The 20,966-nt window shown below is 49.8% G+C and overlaps 8 protein-coding genes across 8 annotated transcripts; 5 read left to right on the top strand and 3 right to left on the bottom strand.

Annotated features, from left to right (window-relative positions):
- Window positions 1–428: 428 nt before the first annotated feature.
- On the top strand, window positions 429–1,036 carry N7509_002258 (putative arsenate reductase (Arc2); the record flags this gene model as incomplete). The annotated part of the gene is made up of 3 exons (XM_056626895.1): window positions 429–608; window positions 672–786; window positions 858–1,036. The coding sequence occupies 3 exons, from the start codon at window positions 429–431 to the stop codon at window positions 1,034–1,036; spliced, it is 474 nt and encodes a 157-aa protein (XP_056492690.1).
- A 6,314-nt stretch (window positions 1,037–7,350) lies between these two features.
- Window positions 7,351–8,255, top strand: N7509_002257 (regulator of G-protein signaling domain-containing protein; the record flags this gene model as incomplete). Its single annotated transcript, XM_056626894.1, has 2 exons — window positions 7,351–7,790; window positions 7,865–8,255. 2 exons carry the CDS (start codon window positions 7,351–7,353, stop codon window positions 8,253–8,255), a joined length of 831 nt encoding a protein of 276 aa, XP_056492689.1.
- Window positions 8,256–9,600: 1,345 nt separating this feature from the next.
- On the bottom strand, window positions 9,601–11,932 carry N7509_002256 (RUS1 family protein; the record flags this gene model as incomplete). Its single annotated transcript, XM_056626893.1, has 7 exons — window positions 9,601–10,509; window positions 10,580–10,624; window positions 10,706–11,046; window positions 11,113–11,176; window positions 11,266–11,278; window positions 11,341–11,450; window positions 11,807–11,932. 7 exons carry the CDS (start codon window positions 11,930–11,932, stop codon window positions 9,601–9,603), a joined length of 1,608 nt encoding a protein of 535 aa, XP_056492688.1.
- An 874-nt stretch (window positions 11,933–12,806) lies between these two features.
- N7509_002255 (alpha-ketoglutarate dehydrogenase subunit KGD4) lies at window positions 12,807–13,264 on the bottom strand (the record flags this gene model as incomplete). The annotated part of the gene is made up of 2 exons (XM_056626892.1): window positions 12,807–13,090; window positions 13,189–13,264. 2 exons carry the CDS (start codon window positions 13,262–13,264, stop codon window positions 12,807–12,809), a joined length of 360 nt encoding a protein of 119 aa, XP_056492687.1.
- A 1,038-nt stretch (window positions 13,265–14,302) lies between these two features.
- Window positions 14,303–15,297, top strand: N7509_002254 (mediator of RNA polymerase II transcription subunit 18; the record flags this gene model as incomplete). The annotated part of the gene is made up of 2 exons (XM_056626891.1): window positions 14,303–14,835; window positions 14,976–15,297. 2 exons carry the CDS (start codon window positions 14,303–14,305, stop codon window positions 15,295–15,297), a joined length of 855 nt encoding a protein of 284 aa, XP_056492686.1.
- Window positions 15,298–15,712: 415 nt separating this feature from the next.
- On the top strand, window positions 15,713–17,681 carry N7509_002253 (putative DNA 3'-phosphatase Tpp1; the record flags this gene model as incomplete). The annotated part of the gene is made up of 9 exons (XM_056626890.1): window positions 15,713–15,803; window positions 15,869–16,029; window positions 16,115–16,227; window positions 16,315–16,611; window positions 16,686–16,810; window positions 16,880–17,010; window positions 17,059–17,119; window positions 17,250–17,395; window positions 17,454–17,681. The coding sequence occupies 9 exons, from the start codon at window positions 15,713–15,715 to the stop codon at window positions 17,679–17,681; spliced, it is 1,353 nt and encodes a 450-aa protein (XP_056492685.1).
- A 577-nt stretch (window positions 17,682–18,258) lies between these two features.
- On the top strand, window positions 18,259–19,543 carry N7509_002252 (NADP-dependent oxidoreductase; the record flags this gene model as incomplete). Its single annotated transcript, XM_056626889.1, has 3 exons — window positions 18,259–18,434; window positions 18,496–18,782; window positions 18,864–19,543. The coding sequence occupies 3 exons, from the start codon at window positions 18,259–18,261 to the stop codon at window positions 19,541–19,543; spliced, it is 1,143 nt and encodes a 380-aa protein (XP_056492684.1).
- A 261-nt stretch (window positions 19,544–19,804) lies between these two features.
- N7509_002251 (uncharacterized protein) lies at window positions 19,805–20,857 on the bottom strand (the record flags this gene model as incomplete). Its single annotated transcript, XM_056626888.1, has 1 exon — window positions 19,805–20,857. One exon carries the CDS (start codon window positions 20,855–20,857, stop codon window positions 19,805–19,807), a length of 1,053 nt encoding a protein of 350 aa, XP_056492683.1.
- Window positions 20,858–20,966: the final 109 nt, after the last annotated feature.

Genomic DNA, 20,966 nt, shown 5'->3' with positions numbered 1-20,966 from the left:
CACAGCAAAGTTTAGATAATTACAAATCCAGACCCCTCATACATAACAGCATTCCTTGCCGGCTTGCCGGCTATATGTAGAGTTCAAACCAATCAAAACAGACGGTGGCTTGGAAACTCAGCCATCCACCATGTGACAAGACAATCGCGGGGGGCTGCGCAGCCAAAAGGAAAATAAAGGAAAAAGTAGCCCTATGTAAGATAACCAATCAAACACATTCAATTGCGCCCTGCTTCCAAGCGCATTCCAATTCCCTTCCCTTCCCTTGCCATCCCATCCCATCTCACAACGCTAGTTTATCTGCCTACCCACCTAGGCATCCAACCCAATTGACAGCTCTGGTTGCTCCAAACTTTGAATATATCGCAATTCTTCTCTCTTTGGAATTTCACGTTCTAGCTTGGTCGATTCATCCGATTTTCCCGATCATGGCTGCCTTGAGTGCCATCACATCCGATGAGCCCGCCCGGCCATGGCATGCGGCTTACCCCACTCCATTGTCCCAGGCAGCTGCCTTACCCCGCCAAGAACTTCTCCAGTGGCTCGAAGGTGCGAAGGTGAATGGGAAGGACTTTGTTTTGGTGGATTTGCGTCGTGATGATTACAAGGTTTGCTGATCTAACCATCAAGAGTGCTCTACTGTACCGTAGTTTTAATGTGTATGTGTGTAGGGTGGTACGATTCGCGGGTCATTGAATCTCCCAGCTCAGAGTCTTTATCCGACTTTATCGGCTTTCTACGATTTGGTTTCGAGTAGTGGTGTGAAGAATGTTGTTTTCTACTGTGGTTAGTTCTGCTCCGACCCTAGTTCCCCAGACCTTACCTGTAAATAGGTGCTGATTTCTGTGCTTTGGTAGGCTCTTGTGGAGGTCGGGGTACAAGGTCTGCGGGTTGGTTTGCTGATCACTTGCAGGAAGTAGGCGACTCGTCTATCCAGAGTATGATACTCGAAGGAGGAATCAAAGGTTGGGCTGCGGCTGGACCGGAGTATACTGCACTGATGGATGAGTTTGATGCAAGTGTATGGAAGAAGTAATTGCTCAGATGACCAGATCGATTGCTTTGTACATACATAGAGACAGAGACAGCTGTGGAAATTAGTATTGTGATTAGGTAGTAGCAAGCATAGTACCTCGCAGTTAGTACTATGTGGTATCACTCCTACAGATTATTCAAGACATACATATGACATTGTCTGCATCCATGTAAGTGCAAATAACCAACATCCCAATTATCAAGTCCGACACATACTAAAGAGGAGTATCTGCAGTACCAATTAGCGCCTCCACAAACGCCAAACTAAAAATAAAGCCTTCATCTAAATATGTACCTATGTAGGTATACAGTTTGTAGAAATCCTCATACGAGCGACGATCAAAACAATGCCTAGACGACAGTATCAACATGAAACCTGCCAGCGCTTAGGAGATTGGGGGCCAAGCCCACACAGAGCGCGTATTCACCCACTCAATCCTGAGCATCCAGCCATGTATCCATAACATCCCGGCAAGACGATCGGAGTCCGCCGTTGCAACGCAAGCACAGACCAATGGATGATCACAATACCACCAGCACGTGAGGCGGAAATACTGCAGAAGACAATGCAAAGCTCCAGATTATGGAGGACGGAGGACACTACGAGTACGTACTCCGTCAAAGTCAGGTCCACACGGTACCCGTTTCGGCGAGCTCGGCTCCAGCTCCACGCTCAAAGGTCCTTGACGTAAGAAGTCGAGATCAAAAGCGACCTTGACCATGACCATTACCTTGAAATTGACCTCGAACCTGAAATTGCAAAAAATTAACCTGACTAGCGCGCAGATCTTCCAGCCATACCCATGGTTACATACACTTTTTCACACCCCTCTACAGTGAGTACTCGTACAATCCCTCCCCCCCCGGTGTTACATACTGTCTCTGTCCCCCGCGCGAGAATTGGGACCGGTCGGCTCATCGCGCCCGGATAGTTTTGGCTAGAGTTTTTCTGGGGTGATGCTTTGCAGGGATCATGATTGTTGAAGAGTTATGATGCGCTAGTGTCTTTGGGATGAGTACTACATACTACGAGTAACTAACTACTAGATGAGTATTTGTAATTGCGTTTGCATTTGCATTGAAGCAGACACGTAAATCTTTTGACATATTCCGTAAAAGTACGGAGATAGTACGTAGATGCTGACCAAACGAATGAGAGCCTGAGGATGGGATGGGATGACGGGACCATGGGAACTACTGCGCCCTATACCATAAGAATTGCAAACACGATAAGACTAAGACTAGACCCTTCGAATCGGGAATATAGCGGGATTACTATTGTAGTGTGTACTCGTAGTGTGTATGTAGTTAGAGGGCCCAAGGTGTTTCAAGTAGCCGCCCACTTCGGCTCGAACGGGCTGGCACTCTCCCGTGCTCCACACTCTTCTTTCCCTTCCAGTTCGCTCTCCATGTCTTGCGTCTTGCGTCTTGCGTCCTCCCCGAGGATGTATACACGGAGTACCGTATGCTCTCCGTACTAGGGTAGCTACGCGGCGGAGCCTGGAGATAGTGGGGAAGATCCCGTGTCGGCCCAGTGTCTTGGCCAGATTACAGACAGGATATGAGCAAGGGAGGGATGGGAGGGTGTGGTGTGGTGTGGGATCCATATTTCCTACTCTTCTGTAGGTATGTATGGAGTCGTCTCCGTAGAAGAAAAGAAATCCTGATGAACATTCTTCTCATCCTTTTCTCAAAAAGATCCATCCAAAATCAAGATTTTGGCCGATGTTTGTGGGGCTCATGACCTCATTTGCGGCTTCTGCCGTGCGCTCCGTTTGATCGACTGGCCGTTTGGGTTTGGGCCGGTTTTACGGAGTACGTTGCTGGTGTTGACTTTAGGCTGTGAGGGTGGTGTGGGCTCCCTTTATTTACTGTGGAGAATTTGGGAAATTGGTGCCAGTCTTTTTTGCTCTGTGCTTTGCGAGGTGTAGTCTAGAACTTTGGTTTGAGATCGGAGTGGGGTTGTATACTCCGTACGCCGTATGGAGAGGAGAGGAGAGGAGAGGAGAGGAGAGGAGCGCAGGGGAGATTGGGACGACGGTACGCGCTGATCGTTGATCCCGCGATTCGCTTAACAAACTACGCAAGCACTCGGCTATGGGATGGTTACAAATAGATACAGACCTGATTTTGGCGATGATAGCGTGGAAGAATTGACTACTGTACCCTAGGCTCAGGATCGCGGAAATGATTTATTCCCGCTGCACGTCATGGGTTGTCGTTCACTGGCCCTTTTTTTGGCTCAGGGGCTGATCTACGCATACTCTCAGACTGTGGAACATGCTAGCTATCAATGTATGCAAGTATGCCTGGGTTCGAGAACGTCTTGCGTGCGCGCGTAGGGAGTACGAGTACTCGTACATACTGTACTCGGTATTTACCTGCAGAAGCAAAAATAAAAACCAAAGCATGGGATGGGATGGCAGGTCCAGCCCTGAGAAACGAGGAGAAGGACCCGAATCCATGCATCTAGAAGGGCTCATTGGCAATTGGTGTAACGCGATCATCAATCAATTATTTTCAACTTGAACTCAAATCTGCCTGCACGTCCCTTGTCCCTTATCCTGATCTAGCTCTCGAATCCCCCCCAGTCTGGCACGGCATCGTCTGGAGTGCAGCAGTAGTTACGGAGTACGGAGTAGTGAGTACATAGATGCATACGAGACGGCAGTCGACCCCCCCCTCATCAGGCCAGTGGGCACGAGACACGAGCTTTAGGTAAACCTTACTGCTCTCCAGGATGGCAGGGTGGGAAGATTACTTGTAGGCCGCACCGCACTGGTCACATTAAACCTTGAACCTTGCACTTGACCCCGCTGGCACCGTGGCTTGTGCCGGAGGGTATACTGTATGTATATGCACCCCAGGAGAAAGGAAAGAGGGGGACGATTGGCTTGGGGGGGGAGAGATGGGATGGGGGAACTACTTCCCCGTGAGATTGGCAAGCGCCGAGCGATAGCCGTTCTAGATGTGTGGGCATGGTATGTGAGCGACCAAGGACAGACTCAGAGGAGGAAGGGCATGGGACAGTGCGAGAGACGATGTGGGGAATCCTTGCTGGTTTGAGGAGCTCGGGGGAATTGTGGATCAGGATCTGGGGGTGAATGCTGGATGGAGGGCTGAGCAGGTTGCTAGTGTGTTCTCTAGCGTTGCGCTAGAAAGGGTTTGCTGTTCAGGCGGCCCCGAGCTTTTTTGACTAGCGGCGCAATTATGCACTAATTGGTGTAGCTGCAGCGTGTGTGTGGGGGTTGGATTGGCTGTGGAGGAGATGGCGTCTTCTCGGCGCTGCAAGAGCTGTACAGAGTACGGAGTACGGAGGACCTGGGCTGTAAGCTGGGCTGCACGAGTGAGGGAGAGCTGGAGTTGGAGCTGGAGCTGGACTAGCTAGTCACGAGTACTGCAAGGAGTGTGGTCTCAGGCTCCTAAAGTGGTGAACCCTGCCGATATTGTTTTGATGGTTACATATGTAGTATGTACGGAGTATGAGTACGAGTACATTATGTGTTCGTTGGTAGGGAGTGGGGAGGACCCTGATTACTCCGGGCAGCCTGAGATTCTTTACTAGGATGTTCAGTAAGTTTAGCATTCACAAAGTATGTGGTGCCTACCAAGTATGTCCAAGTATTCCAAGACCAGCGCAGGAGCTTGATTATAGTTCCGCACCAAGCGGTTCATGCTGTTGCTTAAGCTTATCAACCCAAGCCAACGACGCGGGAATGCAGATCTGCCTAGCTCAACGATGAGCACCAGGATTCGAGTCAATCAATACGGATGTACGGAGTACTACGAGTATGTACTAGAAACACTGCCTCTGGTAGGCCGAGAGATCACTCAGATAGGGAAGTACAACAGTGTATGTAGCACACGTGTTGTAAACCGAATGTTGCGACCGAGCACACCACCATATGATACGATAGCAACTTACGGCAGATCGAGGCCCTCGCTCTCGCCCTCCGCTCTCGGAGTCCAGCCTCAGTGGAGTCCGTCTTGGCTCTCGGTTTCACTCGGCCAAGTCGTTCACCGAACGGGAAACAGGTGTGTCTAAGAGGATATGGACTCCGTTCTCAGGAGAGGTACGTACATACAGTAGACACGATAGGGAAAAATGTGTGGTCGGGATAAATAGGAAGCAGGGCGACTGCGATATCCCTGCGACCAACCTGCTTGGCTGCATGACGAACGTGCGCGTCTAGCGGACGCTGTGTGGCGGACGGCTGGACTGTACAAAGTAAGGGTGGCGAGATGGGGGGGGGGGGTTCTCGAAGGACCAAAGAAAGAAGCCAAAAGGTAAAACTCTGACGTGAGTTCGTGTTCATGTTCAGATTCAGGCACGAAAGGGTTCCAGGCAGGTACCATGTTTCCCGTTTCTGTCACGAAAGAAGAATTTTCTTTTTTTGCCTTTTTTCTTTTCCCTTTTGTCTCATTTCATTTGGGGATCCCGGCGGGTGTGGCGATCTTTTGGGCGATCGAGTGGACACTCGGTCAACTCTGTAACTTGCAATCTCTGGGGTCGCGGATATCTTCGGCCAGATTTACTTTCCAGTGTGTACGAGTACTATCCTAGAGTAGGATGTCAAGTCGTAGTCAGGGATGGTGAACAGACCACCTACCCCTGGCTAGCATGTAGTATTTTCTAGTGGCATGCAGGAAAATTGGGTCGACAAATAAGCGCTACACAGGCGTATACAGGGGCTAGGGACATTCTTGCAGACAGTAGTGTTATTCATTGACTCTAGATAGACGATGATGATTCTGTACGGATCCAAGATCCACGACTTCTTTGACGTGACTCACTTTCCGAGAGGATGAGGTGGAAGACTGTGAGTGGCTGGATAGGCGGCTTCATTGAGATAAGCCTAGTGGCTAACCCATGGTTGGGCAATTTTTTTCTCATTTCCCTTTTTGAGAAATCTTTTTTCATTTTTCCCTTTTTGAGTGGAGCCGGGTTCTAGCGGCATTCTAGAATCTGTACAAATTCTAGATGATGTCCGCGACCGGCCAGGTCGTATCAGCGATGGCGGTGGCTTTCACTGGCGGCTTATGGGTGACAGATTTTTACTGATGAATGCCGTGAATGCCGGTAGGATGGGAGTATGAGAGTAATAGACTACTGTTTACCAATTGCCTAGAGGAGTCTTTGGTTGGTTCAAGTTCGTATTGAGTTGCCACTGCGAAGAAATCTGCGTCGGCCGGGAGTCGGAGTAGCCATAGTGAGGGAGAGTACGGAGTACTCTGTTTAATGTACCATGGATTATAGACCTCCTCCCTCTCAATGTATTTACTATTTATTTCGTGATCATAACCATAATCAATATTGTACACAAAAGCTTGACTGGATTCCAAGAAGATCGACAGGGTGAATCCATGACGCGAGCGCTACGCAAGGGGCCTGTGTCTCACACGGTGGGTCTTACGTAGTGGGGACTGGAGTCTTAGGCATACACCTGGGCAGTAGTATAGTAGAGTATAGAATGGTATAGTATATAGCATAGCATAGAATAGTCGAGTATATTAGTAGACTGATATAGTATCAGTACTAAAGTACTATATCTAAACTGATATACTACTATACTGGTATAGTCTACTGTATACTCGTACTTCGCTCTTGCCTCCGTACCCCCAAAGTGAAAAATACACCATACCCTACATACCGTACATACCGGTACCCACTCGCCACATTCTGCGATCACCCCATTCACCCATGCACTCGCCATTCACCATTCATCGTCCCCACTCATCTTATCGCTCCACTTGGGCGCAGATACATTACACAAATGACACCACTGTAATACGGTGGTAATCTGGCGATCGACCCAGAATGATTCCAGAACCACTCTTTTCCTTTATTTCCATTTCCATTTCCATTTCCATTTCCATTTCCATTTTCCCTCGAGGCTTTTTACTTTACTCTTAACTTAATCCACTTTACTTACTCTCCCTTCTTCCCACATTCCAACATCACCACTCACTCTCACACTCCCACTCACACACTCTCACCACTCCCACCACCACCATCACCACCACACTCCCTCATATCTCAGCTTATGCTGCTCATCCAATAACCATCACCAATCTGGACCATCGTCCAGCCAGGGGAGGCCCGGTGAGAAAACGAACCCGGTCTCAGGCACCTCGCCGCTCCCTATACGCCATGCTCAAGAAGAAGTCGCTGGCTCCCTCATTCTTCTGGAATTTCACTCCCAGTACAACGCCGGAACTGTCTCCCACCTCGTCCGACAGCGATTCAGACGAGGATATGGAATCCTCTGGCTCCCGACCGGTCAGCCTGGCCGTCTCGGCGGGAGCCTTCTGCCCATGCGCCCGACGCTTAACGACGTGTTGGCCAACACCGCCCCGCCCCCCTACACTCTGAGCGCTTTCATGGCCTACCTCTCTCAGAATCACTGCCTCGAGACTTTGGAATTCACCCTCGAGGCTCAGCGCTACCGCGATACCTACCTCTCCCTCGCCGAGCGCCTCGGCCAATCCACCCTCACCACGGATACCCCGGAAAGCCAACATCTACGCATGCTCTGGCAGCGTCTATTGACGGCCTACATCTTCCCCGGCGCTCCCAGGGAAATCAATCTGTCAAGTGAAGTTCGGGATGGACTGCTCCGCCACCGTGACGTTGCTCTCCCACCTGTACCGGAAACACTCGACTCGGCCGTGAAACGCATCCACGATCTCATGGAGGAATCCATCTTCCTCCCCTTTCTCAACGCACACACCACATCACCCACCATGCCGCCACTGTCCGAACCCCCCCTTCAGCCACGAGGACACAGTGAATCTCCCCAGCCAAAGTCTGGACGAGAACCCCATGAAGCGGGTCCGATCTCGCGCCAGACGGACATCCCCCCCAGTCCTCGACAAAGGATCTCCCTCTCCCTGCACCTGGCGGCCGCTCGAATCTGTCCCTCGGTGCAGTTCACGCCCTCGGTAAGCGGGCTTCGGGTGCTCTCCTTAGTACGAGTGGTGAGTCTGTCTCGCTCGCTCTGACAGACGACTCAAGTCCGCAGTCAAGTCCCACTGCTGAGGAACCAATGACACCACCGACCACCCCGCCCGCCAGCGAGCCTCATCTCCCAATGCACAGCCCCAGGCTACGCACCGAGAATCCCTGGAAGAAGATGGGTATGAAGCTGGGCTTCAAAAAGCGGTCCGGCGGTGCCAGTGGCTCTCGCGGTGATCCTAAAATCCTCGGTCTTGACGACTGATTTCTTTACCACTTCACGAATATTCGAACCTCATCACCTACTCTCGCCATCACCTTACTATACCTTTATGACCTCAACAACCTGTCCCACCACATCTCATCTCACAAAACTTCTCCTCACCTCCTCATCTCATCGACGACCTCATCGAACATCAACTGCATGAATAGCATCGAACGACCCGCTTGATTTTTAGCGTTTATTGGCGGTGTATGAGAGCACGATGGCATCACATCAGCATACGAACAACGGCGTTATACCTTGCCCTTTTTTCATTTCTTTTCAACATTCTCACAAACTCTTGTCTCAAACCTTTGTCAGCGACATGTTTTTTTTTTTCTTTGTCCATTTTATGACCCGCGGAAAAGATGCACCAATACCACATAGACTGGAACACGGACCCATCCTGCACTTGCATGCTTGCATGCAGCTTCATCGCTGCACTGCAAAAGAGTTGACCGAGTTGGATGGATAGGATGGGTCTTGGGCGTTTCTTTTGACTCTTTTCCTCTTTTTTTTTTTTTTTCTTTCTTTTTCTTATATTCTTCTCTCTTCATTGGTTCCGTCCTGGACGGATCGTTGTGTTGATATTACATAGCTTGCTATATACGTCCTCGTGGCGTTGGATCAATAGACTTGATACCCCCCTCTACTTCTACTTCTTCTACTCTACCACTCTACTCTAAATTTCGCATATGTAGCTCGTGCGGTCGGGTTAGGACAAATAATGAAATTCATGCAGATGAACTGTGGCGACCCTACGTATTCAAGGGTCTTTGATGACGTTTGTGAGATAGCCCAGTAGTTGCGGGGAATTCGGATAAATCGATTTCCAGTGAGGGCGAAACAGCACTAATTACTGTGGTTGGTCGAGGTAGTTTATTCAGGCTGTTCTACGCCTAGTAGTAGTATGCAGCTTCCATTTCCGGACATGAGATAATCTCGCCACCACCACCACCACCAACATCACCGCCAGGTCCTGCCGAAACCTTGGAAACTTTAAGCAGACGAGTTAAGTAATTTGTACGAGGAACCCTACATATAACTGACTGGACCCAGATAAGTTTGCATGTTGATCAATACTATTTCAAAGTACATACTAGTATCCATTTCAAGACATTTCTTTCAATTGGATTCAAAGATTTCACGTAGACGTACTAGTTATAGTACCAGCGACAGTCCTTGATGACACTGTTCCTAGGTAGGTGCCCCTCCATCAATCCACAAAAATCACCAGATCGGAGGCTCCATTCTGAAGACATCCAATCCATCTCTTACCTGGGTACATGACTGGCTATCTATCTGGGTACTTTCCCTTTTCCCTTACAAGATGAAATCAATCACTCAATCAACCAAACTCAATCAAAACCCTCCGTCCAGCCCTAACTTCCAAAGCCGAAACATCCACATCCCATCCCCGTCCCCTCAACGCAGAAAGATACCCCTCGAACCGACCGTCTTCGTTTAATTTCGTTAAAGTTTCCGAGATGTATCCGAAGACTGTATCTGGCTTTTTTGTGCTTTCGTCGTTCGTGGATTCTCTTTCTGTAGTTGAGTCTGGGCTTTGAGTTCGGGTCGAGGACCGGGTCGAGGTTGGCTCTGGCTCGATGAGTGCGCGCGCGACGATTAGAGCATGACACCAGGCTTTTAGTTGGGTTTTTGTTGTTGCGGATGGTGTTAGGAGGATTGAAGCGTGCCATTTTGATGGTTGGGATTGGGATTTGGATTGGTTGGTTAAGTAGAGTAGGTACTCTTCTTTTTCGAAGAGAGTTTTCAGGGCCTTTAGTGGGAGGGTTGTGTGGAATGCTCGGGATGTGTTGGTGGCGATGGCATTAGCTCTGTCCTTGTCTTTATCGCTGCCTGACTCCGAATTCGTGCTCGTGCTCGTCGCAACTGCGTGACTTCGCGCGAAGAACTCCGCTAACGAAACGCCCATCTCGGCCGTACCGAGGGATTGTCGTTCTGGATGCCGTTGAGAGGACCAGAAGAATGGGGAGCCCTTTGCCAGGATTCGCTCATTTAGTGCGATCTGTGCTGGGGTTGGAATTGGGAGGTTAGTGACTTTCTTTTTTGTGCCGTAGTTATCGCTTTCGATGATGGCTGAGAAAACCATGCTAGCGCGTTGTCTGTTTAGGCTGGTCATTTCGACGGAGCGGACGGCTGCATAGTTTAGACTTAGATGGCTGGCTAGTAAGAATAAGAGGGCTGCCCAGGTCATTTTGAAGCCGGTGATGTGTGAGACAATGACGGAGCCGACCTGTATTTTGTGAGACATTGATTTGATCAGGGTGATGTGATGGATGGTGAGAGTATGGGAGGGAACGTACCAGCATGCCAACGAGGGAAATGATTGTTTCCTGCGACGAATCTTTCTGCAGGTAGACGAGACATTAGAATACACCGGACGAAATATAGCATAGCACTAGTAACTAAGGGAAGGGGACGTATCTTACTGCATTAAGTTCAGCCAAATTCCCCCATTTCGCAAAGTGAGCACTGAGACTAGCTTTCGAGCTTCCACCAGCAACGCCACAGAGAGCTCGCAAGACACCCGCTGTACTGAGAACGCTTACGCGCATCGTACCGGCTGGAACCATTGGCGAGAGACAGTCCATGATCATGGCGATGTCGTTGAAGACATCTGCCGCCAGACGGTAGGTCTTGCATTCTGGTTCGAGGGCTGTGCCGACCCGGTGGGCGAAGAGGATCGTGGCAATGCGGCCGGATGTGTCTTGGAGGATTTGCAAGAGGAGAGCATTTGTTGGGGAGGCGTCTACATTTCCGACGCCGATGCCTTGGTTGTGTTAGGTTATAGGGATATGTGGAGTGGAATGGAATGGGTGGCTGCTCGCATCGGTACCTTGGAGAACTGCTCGTGATGAGAGGAGGCCAGCGATTGAGCTGCAGAATGCTTGGAGAGAGTCCTGGAAAGATACTGTGAGTCTGATATAGCTGGGATATGCGGCGAGTAATAGTGAAGATCGAGGTCGAGCTTAGGGACCGAGCGACTCACGTAAATTTGGTAACTGATATAGATGGTCAGCATGGGAAAATAGAAGATCGATGCCAACACGGGGCAGGAACATACGGCAGATAGTCAGTAGTCACGCTATCCGGAAATCCAGAAGGAAGAAAGACATCGCAAAGCAGAGCAATCAGACCATCCTTTGACCATGAAGACGGCGGCTTGAATGTAGGCTATTTTCAAGTTATTCCATAGTCAGCATTCAGTCCAGAGTATCCCTTGACCCAAGCACGGTAGCGACAGCGACAGTAGTATTGCAGCAGCCTGTCCAGACCGCAAGATCGAAGCATTGCATTATATCAGAGCCAATAGTGAAGTGGGCATTGGATGCAAGCGATTCAAGGCATTGGGACAGGTCCGACGATGCACCCGAGCACCCGACGAGATCAGATGGATTAGACCCATAGAGTAATCCCTCGGAGAACGAATGCCGTCCATTACCATCTATAGCATCCCCGCTCGGCTTTATATCCGTGGGGCATTGCATGTTGGACAATCGGACGACGAAAGCCGAGGACCGTTGACGTACCGAGATATCCACCCTTGCGGGGGATAGTTTGGACGAATCCGAGGGTTCAGAGTAAATGAACACTGCGGTGTGATTATCTGCTTCGTCTGTTTCGTGCAGAACCAAATGGTCTGCCCGAGGGGCCATGGTCGGGGCGGAGTGGTGAGGAGTGGAGTGGAGTTTGGAAGTGCTGTAGATGCAGGTACGTACTTCACCTATGATGGTTAGCTGGCCTTGGGGTTGGGCCTCGAGGCTGGGCACGTGCGGGGACGCGTTGTTGGAGTTGGAGTTAAGAGCTGGAGAACAATTACTGGTACAATTAGAACTACAGCTGCAGCTACAGCTACGTGGTAATTAGAGTAGATATTTGGTGAATGTTTCTTCATTGTTCGGTACTTCATAGCCGAATATTCACAGTGCCAAAAATAGTCTCCAATCCAATCCCACCGAGTCCAAACCAGAACTCGGCGTCTATAAAAAAAGGTTGCGCTTTTAACGAGCAGCTCGCGCTTTGAAAAGGTAACGGTGATGAAAAACCCAAAATCAACCCCTAGCGCCTGGTTCGAGAAAAGAAGAAAAAAGTTGATCCCAATGGAAAGAGAGTGGCAAGAAGTGGAAGTGTCCCATATATCAATAGTATGGGGGGAGGCGGCTTCTTGCATCCGACGGACCATTGGCACCCTCAAGAAGAATGGATGATCGGGGGGTATCTCGATTGCGATGCGATGCCTGCATCTCGCGTGTCGCGTTCGCGTCCAAGTCTCCGCGTCATTGCCATTCCCATCGGTGTGCCACGGTCGCCGGCGTCAACGTTGCAAAATGAAAGGGTAAAAAAAAGAGACTGGGCACCAGCAGGGTATCGTCGTTCCATTCAACGCAACTTCCGAGAGAAGTGTGGTAGTCCGTCGCTCATGAACATGGTATTATCTGTGCCGGCAGATTTTCAGAGGCGGACCCGAGTCGAGCCGAGCCGAGCTCGAGCTCCACGACGGGTTCCGTGAATCTTTCCAGGTTTTTTTTTTTACGCGAACTGGCTGGCACCGCCAGTCTCAATGGCCTCCATCTCAGCCTCGCTGAAGGTCAGACGACCGAAACGGGCAGGCAGCTCGGCGCGGTCGAAGAACTGGCCGTTCTGGGGGCGGATGGGGCCCAGGGCGTGGCCGGACTGGCCACCAATGCCGCTGGTGAAGGAAGAACGACCGAGAGGACCGTGCTGTTGAGCCTTAGCGCGGTAGGCGGCGAAGGAGTCGGGAAGAGCTCCGACAGGAGAGGCGGGGTGGACGCGAGGAGTGTGGTCGACGGACTCTGTAGAATTGGAGGTTAGCTGGTGGTTACGGGTAATGGGGGTGGATGAGGCTGAGGCTCCGGGTAGGTCCGGTGGGGAGGAGTTGTTTGAGACATACTAGGGACAGAGCGCTTGCCGACGAAGCGGATCAGAGGGGTGCGGGCAGCACTGCAGAGAGAGAAGGTGGCACGCATTGTGAGGGTGTGGTGTGGTGTGGTGTGTGGGAGGTGTTGTGTTGAGGAGAGAAGGTCAATTTCACGGGGGGCTTGTGCGAAATTCAACGGGTCCGGTAGTATCCGAACCGACCGAGACGCGACAGAGGGCGATGTGGTGGAATTGGAGTGGTGAAATTGGAAGCTGAGTATCGATGGATTGGATAGAAGGAGGAGATTGAGTAAGGATTGAGAGTAGTGTGTGTGAGAGAGAGAGAAAAAGCGAGAGAGGAGGGGAGGAGGAGAAAGATAAAAGAAGAGTTCGCCGGGAGGTTACCACATTGGGCTTTCCGCTCACCCACCGGAGCCGACACGGAGCTGCGAGTGCCTGCACCACTGGTAGTCACACAATCTTAACTGTGACTAAGTGTACCGCGCGGTGCTCCTCCCTCCTCCATTGGTAGACGGCGCCGCGGCCAACTCCTCCGTTCTCCTCCCCCGCACGCCATTGAAACCATTTTCCGATGCATCTGACACAAGCCTTCCCTTCCTTCCCCTCTGATCTTAACCCTTCTGGCTACCCCGGTGAAGCTTCTCCATTTTTGAACCTCAAAGGATCGTCCTTCCTTTCTGGGTCCCTCCACACTGCCGAATGATCTCCCACTACTGGTGATTTAGTGATTCCTACAGAGTAGTACCCGGGTATAATTGTGGTTTGTGGTAGGGCAGACCCGCTGAGTAGATGCACTCTACATTAGTGTCTACCGAGTATGGGCAGCTTAAATCTACAATCGATGGAGTGTACTTGATACATTGTGTAGGAACTTTAAGATTCATTTGAAATGACCCAAATATGTTGAGCATGTGAAACTCGAATACTCAGACTATTGACTTATGTGTCAAGGTATTCCCGTGTGCTGAGAACTATGCTCAGTATTGAGCACTAAAGTATTAGCAATTCCCCTTGCTCATAGTTTCCCCCCGATAAGGCGCCACCCCGAAGCTTGGACCCTGACTAACCAACACCCGGATTCTCCCGCCCTTCTGTCAACCCACTCAACCCCAAACTTGAAGAGGATCATGCATGAGCTGTTGCTGTTCGCCTCGGTTCCGACACACCAACATGCTGAGCTCCTTCAGCAGCTGGCCGGCCTGACGGCCATGCAACCTCGCCACTGCTTCGAACGTCGTCTGATCTTCAAAGCTTATCGCAAGCCCGGCGTGGCTAATGCCCGCGTTGGCGCCAGTCAAGATCTGCAGTCGGGGGACCTGCAGCGCGTGAACAAGATGTTGAACGGTGGCATGTTCTACACTCAGGTCGTGGGCCCTGTCCAGTCCACCGACTTTGCAGATGCTGGTGTCACAGATGCAGCCGCCAATGCGAATCCCAACCCGGTCAACCCCGACCCCGATACCGATACCAAGATGGATGGCATGGACTCGGAGTCCTCGATCCCCCGGTCTGCATATGACTTCGATCAGCAGTCCTGGCAGCTGGAGTTCAGAGATATCCCCGAAGCAGGCACCCGGTCCGCCGTCACGTCCCGAGTCATGGCGACCGCCGCCCTACCGCGCGGAGACATCGTGCCATCCATGAATGCGTGGGGCTATAGGTTAGTGGCGTGATCTACCCGGATATGATATCGATTCGACGGTCTGATCTGATCTGATCTGATCTGATCTGGTCTGGTCTGGTCGATTATCGATTCATCAATCACCTGATTGGGATTAAGCTAACTCTGAATTTCTACAGCTTCGTAACCGAGTATCTCGTCGAAGGCGATATGTTCATCCACAACGATATCGTCCTCAATCTTCACCGCGTGCTCCATTACCCGACCACTCCCGGCGAAGAGAACCAACCCCGTCACCAGATGCCAACCCTCCAGCAGATGGCTCCACTGGAAAAGAGCGGGAGTTATGTCCTACAGGCATCGATGATGGTCCAGGATGGTAGTAACCAGGAGACCATGAAGACGGCATCGCAGCACTTGTTTGGACTGCGCGAACAGCTCAAGTCGGCCGTTCGCCTGGAAATGGCTGATCGGTTGTCGCTGGATACGAGGGTTAAATAGTGGCATTTTGTGCAAGGTTAGCCTTGCCTTGCCTTGCACCTGTGTCGGCTGTCATGAATTTGATACCCGGAGAGGCAGCCTCCGACCTCGACTCGATGAAATCGGGGAGAGTAGAAATAAAATCAATTAGATGAAATGAATTATTTTGAATCTACTTTGCTCGTATATCTTAAACTGTATGCTCTCAACCAAGTCTGATTGTCTCTTTGATTTCCCTTCTCCCACTCTTGAGTGGTCAATTATGCCATTTTGGGCGGTTAACCATGTGACTTCGTGAACCAGCGCGTTCAGGCGCGTCGGAAGATCCTCTCCGAACACCACACATCTTTCAATCCACCCTCATCCAATCCAACATAGAGACACCTTTATTTCCAGGGAAACCGGCACAACGTCTTCAATCAAGCACGCATTCAAGATGGCCCCCGGGGCAATGAAGCGGACGGCTTCCCCCACTCGGGCTATTTCCCCGCCTCCACTTCGGCGCAAGGTTGAATCAAGTGTCAACAGTAAGAGCAATGGCAGACCCATTACAGCGAAACAGAAGCAGCAGCAGCGCGCTGACATATCCCAGAAAAAACAGTGAATTCTTTCTTTGCTCCGACTTCACAGAAAAAGCCTGGGCCGGTGACATGGCGGGTCTTGGAAAAGGGTTTGGTTATTGGGAAACACTCGCCTGAGGCCACGAGTACGACGCTTCGGTCGAAAGATCGGAAAGTGGCAGCATTTGATCTTGTGAGTTTATTTCCTCTCATTAAAAATCTGAAAGTGAATCAAAGGGAAAGAAGAATCTTGCTAATCTATCTTCCCTTGTGAAAAGGATGGCACATTGATCAAAACAAAGTCTGGAAATAAATTCGCCAAAGGCCCAGAAGACTGGAAATGGTGGGACACGGGTGTTCCACGAAAAGTCCGAGAACTGAGTTCTGAAGGGTGAGTCCATTTCCCAGTGTCAATGCCAATGTTCGGAATGAAGTCGTTGGCGAATTCTAGTTAACCAATAGGTTACCTACTCTACAGCTTCCAGATTGTTCTCTTCTCAAACCAGTCAAAAATCAGCCTGAAGAAAGAAAAAGGCGCCGACTCTAAGAGTCTTTCCAACTTCAAAGAGAAATTGACGGCTATCATGACACAGCTGGATCTTCCCATGAGCGTGTATGCTTCTACAGAAGCCACAGAGTACCGCAAACCTCGCCCGGGCATGTGGGCCGAGTTTAGAGATTACTATGACCTTGACGTCGTCGGTGTTGATATGTCGAATTCGGTCTATGTGGGTGATGCCGCTGGACGGCCTGGTGATTTCGCCGCGACAGATCAGTAAGTGTTCCCAGCGGATCCAAGTTCGATTAGTTGATGCCTTTGTCTGTTTTGACTCGACCTAACTCTGTCAGTGGTTTTGCTGCCAATGTTGGAATTCCGTTCAAGACCCCCGAGGAGTTCTTCCTTGGTCAGGATCCGGTGGAGGCATCGGGGCTCTTTGATCCTAAGGAGTATATTGAAACACAGCCCGAAACAGGTATGTTCTGCTTTCCATGATAGAAATGTCGGATCATGGGTATATATGGAAATCGACTAACACCGATAGAATTCAAACGCAAACATCCACTCGAGCTTGTTCTCTTTTGTGGCAGCCCTGGCTCTGGAAAGTCCACCTTTTATTGGAACAATCTTGAGCCCCTTGGATACGAACGTGTTAACCAAGATATCTTGAAAACTGTATGTCGGTCTACCATACTTTTAGACTTCTCGCTAACTGTTCAACAGCGTCAGAAATGCCTCAAGGTTACACGTGAACTTCTTGAAGCGAAGAAATCCGTCGTCGTGGGTGAGTCATCCTCATTCGGCGAACTGCTTGACTTTCCTTCTTTGGCCGATAATATCGACCAGAGTGCTGTCCTGCTGGACCTTGTCGCAAGACATCCATCCCATTGCACACGCTTACACTCTCAATCCAGACAACACCAACGCAAACCAAGAAACCAGAGAACACTGGACAGCCCTCGCAAAAGAGCTCTCTGTACCCATACGCGTCATTCACTTCCTCTCCCCGCCAGAACTATGCAAGCACAACGCCACCGTGCGCGCTGCCAACAAGACCCTCGTACGTTCCGTTCCCCTGGACTAACCTCCCAACCCCAACAAGCTTAAAGCATAACTAGCCAGCGTCAGCCCGGCATATGCTTAAGTTTGTCCCAAGCGATAAACTCACTGACTTCTTCAAGAACCCCAAATCCAGAGCCTCGCTGCCGGGTATCGCTTTCGCAGACTATAAGCGTCGGTACCAGGAGCCTACGCTCGACGAGGGCTTTGAGGATATCCACCCTGTTCCGTTCCGGTTTGTTGGAGATGAGGAGGCGAAGAGGATTTGGGGTCAATACTGGGTTTAGTTTGATCTGATGGATGGGGGTGGCTGTGAATTTATACCTACTGACTCGGACTGGGTTGGTTGAGCATTTCTGTCTCCCTGGTTGGTTTATTTAGCATTTTTGGCTGGCTTTATGGATCATTTATAGATTTATGGAGACTGGTTATGTATTTATATGGGTATTATGATATCTACCCACCTCAAACAATTACTCTACAGAAGGTTCATAACCTTGGAAGTTCCTGGAAGTAATAGTATTTACCACATTCAGATTCCCAGAAAATCACCTCAAACGGGGATTCATAGGTATGGTGAACACCACAAGATATTTGCGTGGCAAATTTTCTCATGGTTCCCTTCAGAGTGGGTCTCCCCCTACCCACTGGCAGTTAAAGTATCTCGGCTCAAGCGGATTGGATAGAAAATGATTATTTCCTCCTCCGCTCCCGTCGGACGAATTGAAGCTCCGAGGCAAATAGAGTTTCACCTATTAAGCCGCATGATCTCAACCTCGACTTCAACTTAACTTTGATTCGATTTGACTGGCTTATTCGAAACTTGTCAGCTTGAAGGCTTCTATTACCTTTCCAGTGACCAAGATGCTTTCAATCAATATCCCAAAACATACCACACCGAACGAATACGAGCTAAGCGAAGTCCCCTGTCTAACCATCGAAAACCCCACCGACATCTTAATAAAAGTCCACGCCGCGAGCATAAACCCGATTGACGTGAAAAAGGCCTCGGGTATAACCAAAGCTGTTCTCAAGGATACGTATGCCAGATCTTCATTCCTATGTTTCTCACATTCTCTAAATCTAACTTTGACAACACAGCTTCCCGTATAAAATCGGCTATGACTGCGCAGGAACGGTTCTAGAGACCGGTTCCCAGGTAACCCGTTTCAAAGCCGGCGATGAGGTCTTTGTTCGGTTACCGGAATGTCACCGCGGCTCGTGGAGTGAGATTGCAAGGTCAACTGAAGAATTCGTCGCGTTGAAGCCGGACGGTCTTTCTATGGTGGATGCTGCTTCGATTCCACTTGCGGCTATGACGGCTTTGCAGTCACTTAGGGGGTTTGAGGGGGATCTTGAGGGGAAGACTGTTTTTATTCCTGCTGGATGTATGTTTGTTCCAATGTCCCATTGACTCTTATCTCGTATAAAATCCTTGAGAATATGGTACTAATCTCCGAGTCTTCTAGTGGGTGGAACTGGTCTATTCGCTTGCCAACTAGCTAAGAATATTTTCAAAGCCGGCAAGGTAATTACGACCGTCTCCACGGCCAAAGTCCCCAAGGTGAAAGAACTTTTAGGGGAGGGTGTTGTCGACGAAAGTAAGTACCCAGACAAACTCGATACCTACCCCGGGTGGACTTTCCAGAAAACTCACATATTCCCCATTGCAGTCATCGACTACAGAAAATCAGATCCCAAAGAGGTCATCCCTAAACAATCGATCGACTTCATCTTCGACACTACCGGCAGCGCAATGGAGTATCTATCCTTAATGCGACCAAAGGGTGCCATAATCACAGTATCAATTCTAACCTCAGGAGACGTTCTGCAAAATTCAAGCGTTATGCGCCGATCACCAGATAAGGCGGACAAAGCTACGGTTCCCTTCCCCATTCGTATTGCTTTGAATGTCATGGATCGGATTCGAGTGATGCGTGCGTCTAGGTATGGGGTTAAGTACGCATCTATCTTTCTGGAACCCAATGCGAGTGATCTGGATTTGATTCGGGGGTGGGTGGAGGAGGGGAAGTTGAAGACTGTTGTTGGGACGAGGGCGGATGCTAAGGATATTAATGCGGTTCGGGAGGCTTGTCAGGTTGTTTTTGATGGGAAGGGTGGGGTTGGGAAGTCTGTTATTGTGTTTTGAGTGGATGGATGGATGGATGGCAGCAAGCAAGCAATTGTAATATTGAATGTTTGGGATGTTTTATTTTGACATTGGAAATGGTGAAATAGTTTGTAATTTTAGGTAATTTAATCTTTGAATTTATCGAACCTGCATGGCAAAGGTTTCTAATATCTTAGATATTGCGAATTAGATATTCCATTGGATTTAAGTTGTGCGAAGGTCTAGCGTCAATGTACGGCGCTCGATAAGCGCAGAGCGCCGTAGTCAATGTCAGTATAGTTATCCCTGAGCTTTTTTCCACGACGAATAATGATCTGCCAATGTTTCTTCCAGAGGCCTGTAAACGATGCTTAATTGATCCAGACTGGGACGATTGTCGATATCAAATGGGATGCCAAGGTTCAGCTTTAGCCATTTTTGACTCAAGCCGAGAAGCGGACCAGACATGCGCACCACAGAATTCGGGATTTTATTTCTTGGAATTCGAGAAGATTGAGTGATTGATCTGAGAATACGGGCAAATTCAACAAAACCATGTGTCGTGTTGTCTGCCAGAATGAAGCGACCGTGAGAGTCCGGATTTTCAGCAGCACGAAGATGGGCGGTTGCGACTTCTCGCACATCAACGATTGAGAACCACATATCTGGTACTCCCAAAAAGAGCTGACCACGCAAGAGCTGATCAAGTAAAGATAGACTGCCGGATTCGGACGTTGGTGATAAAGACGGCCCCAGGACAAGACCGGGGTTAATCGTCACTAACTTCCAACGTTTAGGGGACGGCTGCGCATCGTGTAACTTCCAAGCCTCTTTCTCAGCGACAACTTTGGAATATGAGTAGGCGTTATGAGTTACCGAGCTGGTGGTATTGAAGTACTCAGTGGAGAGAGTTTTGTTCTTCATTTCCAACACGTCGGCATTGTCGCCAAAGATCGCTACCACAGACGAGGTCAAGACGACAAGCTTGACTGTCTCGCATTTCTGAACAGCGTCCAGGACGTGCTGTGTTCCCTTAAGGGCCGGCTCGACGACTTCCTTTTGGCCATCGCGAATTCTGGTTTCGATAGGGAAGGGCGAGGCAATGTGATACACAACTGAACAACCCTTCATGGAAGCTTCAAATGAGCCGGCCACAAGCAAATCCGCTTCGAACAAGGTAAGCTTGCCGGGCCATCGGTTTTGCATATCGAGGAGATGCTTGATCTTTTTTTGATTTTTGGTGCTGCGGACCGTGGCGTGGACATCGTTGCCCTTTTCGAGAAGCTGTTGAACGACATGGCTGGCGATAAAGCCGCTCGCGCCCGTTACAAGGGATATTTCGTTATCTGCCATTGTTGGAGTTGATTGCCCAAGCGTCCAATGGATATGATGAGGAGGAGGAGGGATATTTGTATAAATGCGTTTGGTAAATTTATGGTTTGCCGAATGAGTTATTAGTTGC

Source organism: Penicillium cosmopolitanum (assembly GCF_028827165.1).
Source record: "Penicillium cosmopolitanum strain IBT 29677 chromosome Unknown utg000004l:1.0-4361866.0:1.0-4365735.0, whole genome shotgun sequence".
Classification (NCBI taxonomy): domain Eukaryota; kingdom Fungi; phylum Ascomycota; class Eurotiomycetes; order Eurotiales; family Aspergillaceae; genus Penicillium; species Penicillium cosmopolitanum.
This window is presented reverse-complemented; position numbering and strand designations above follow the sequence as displayed.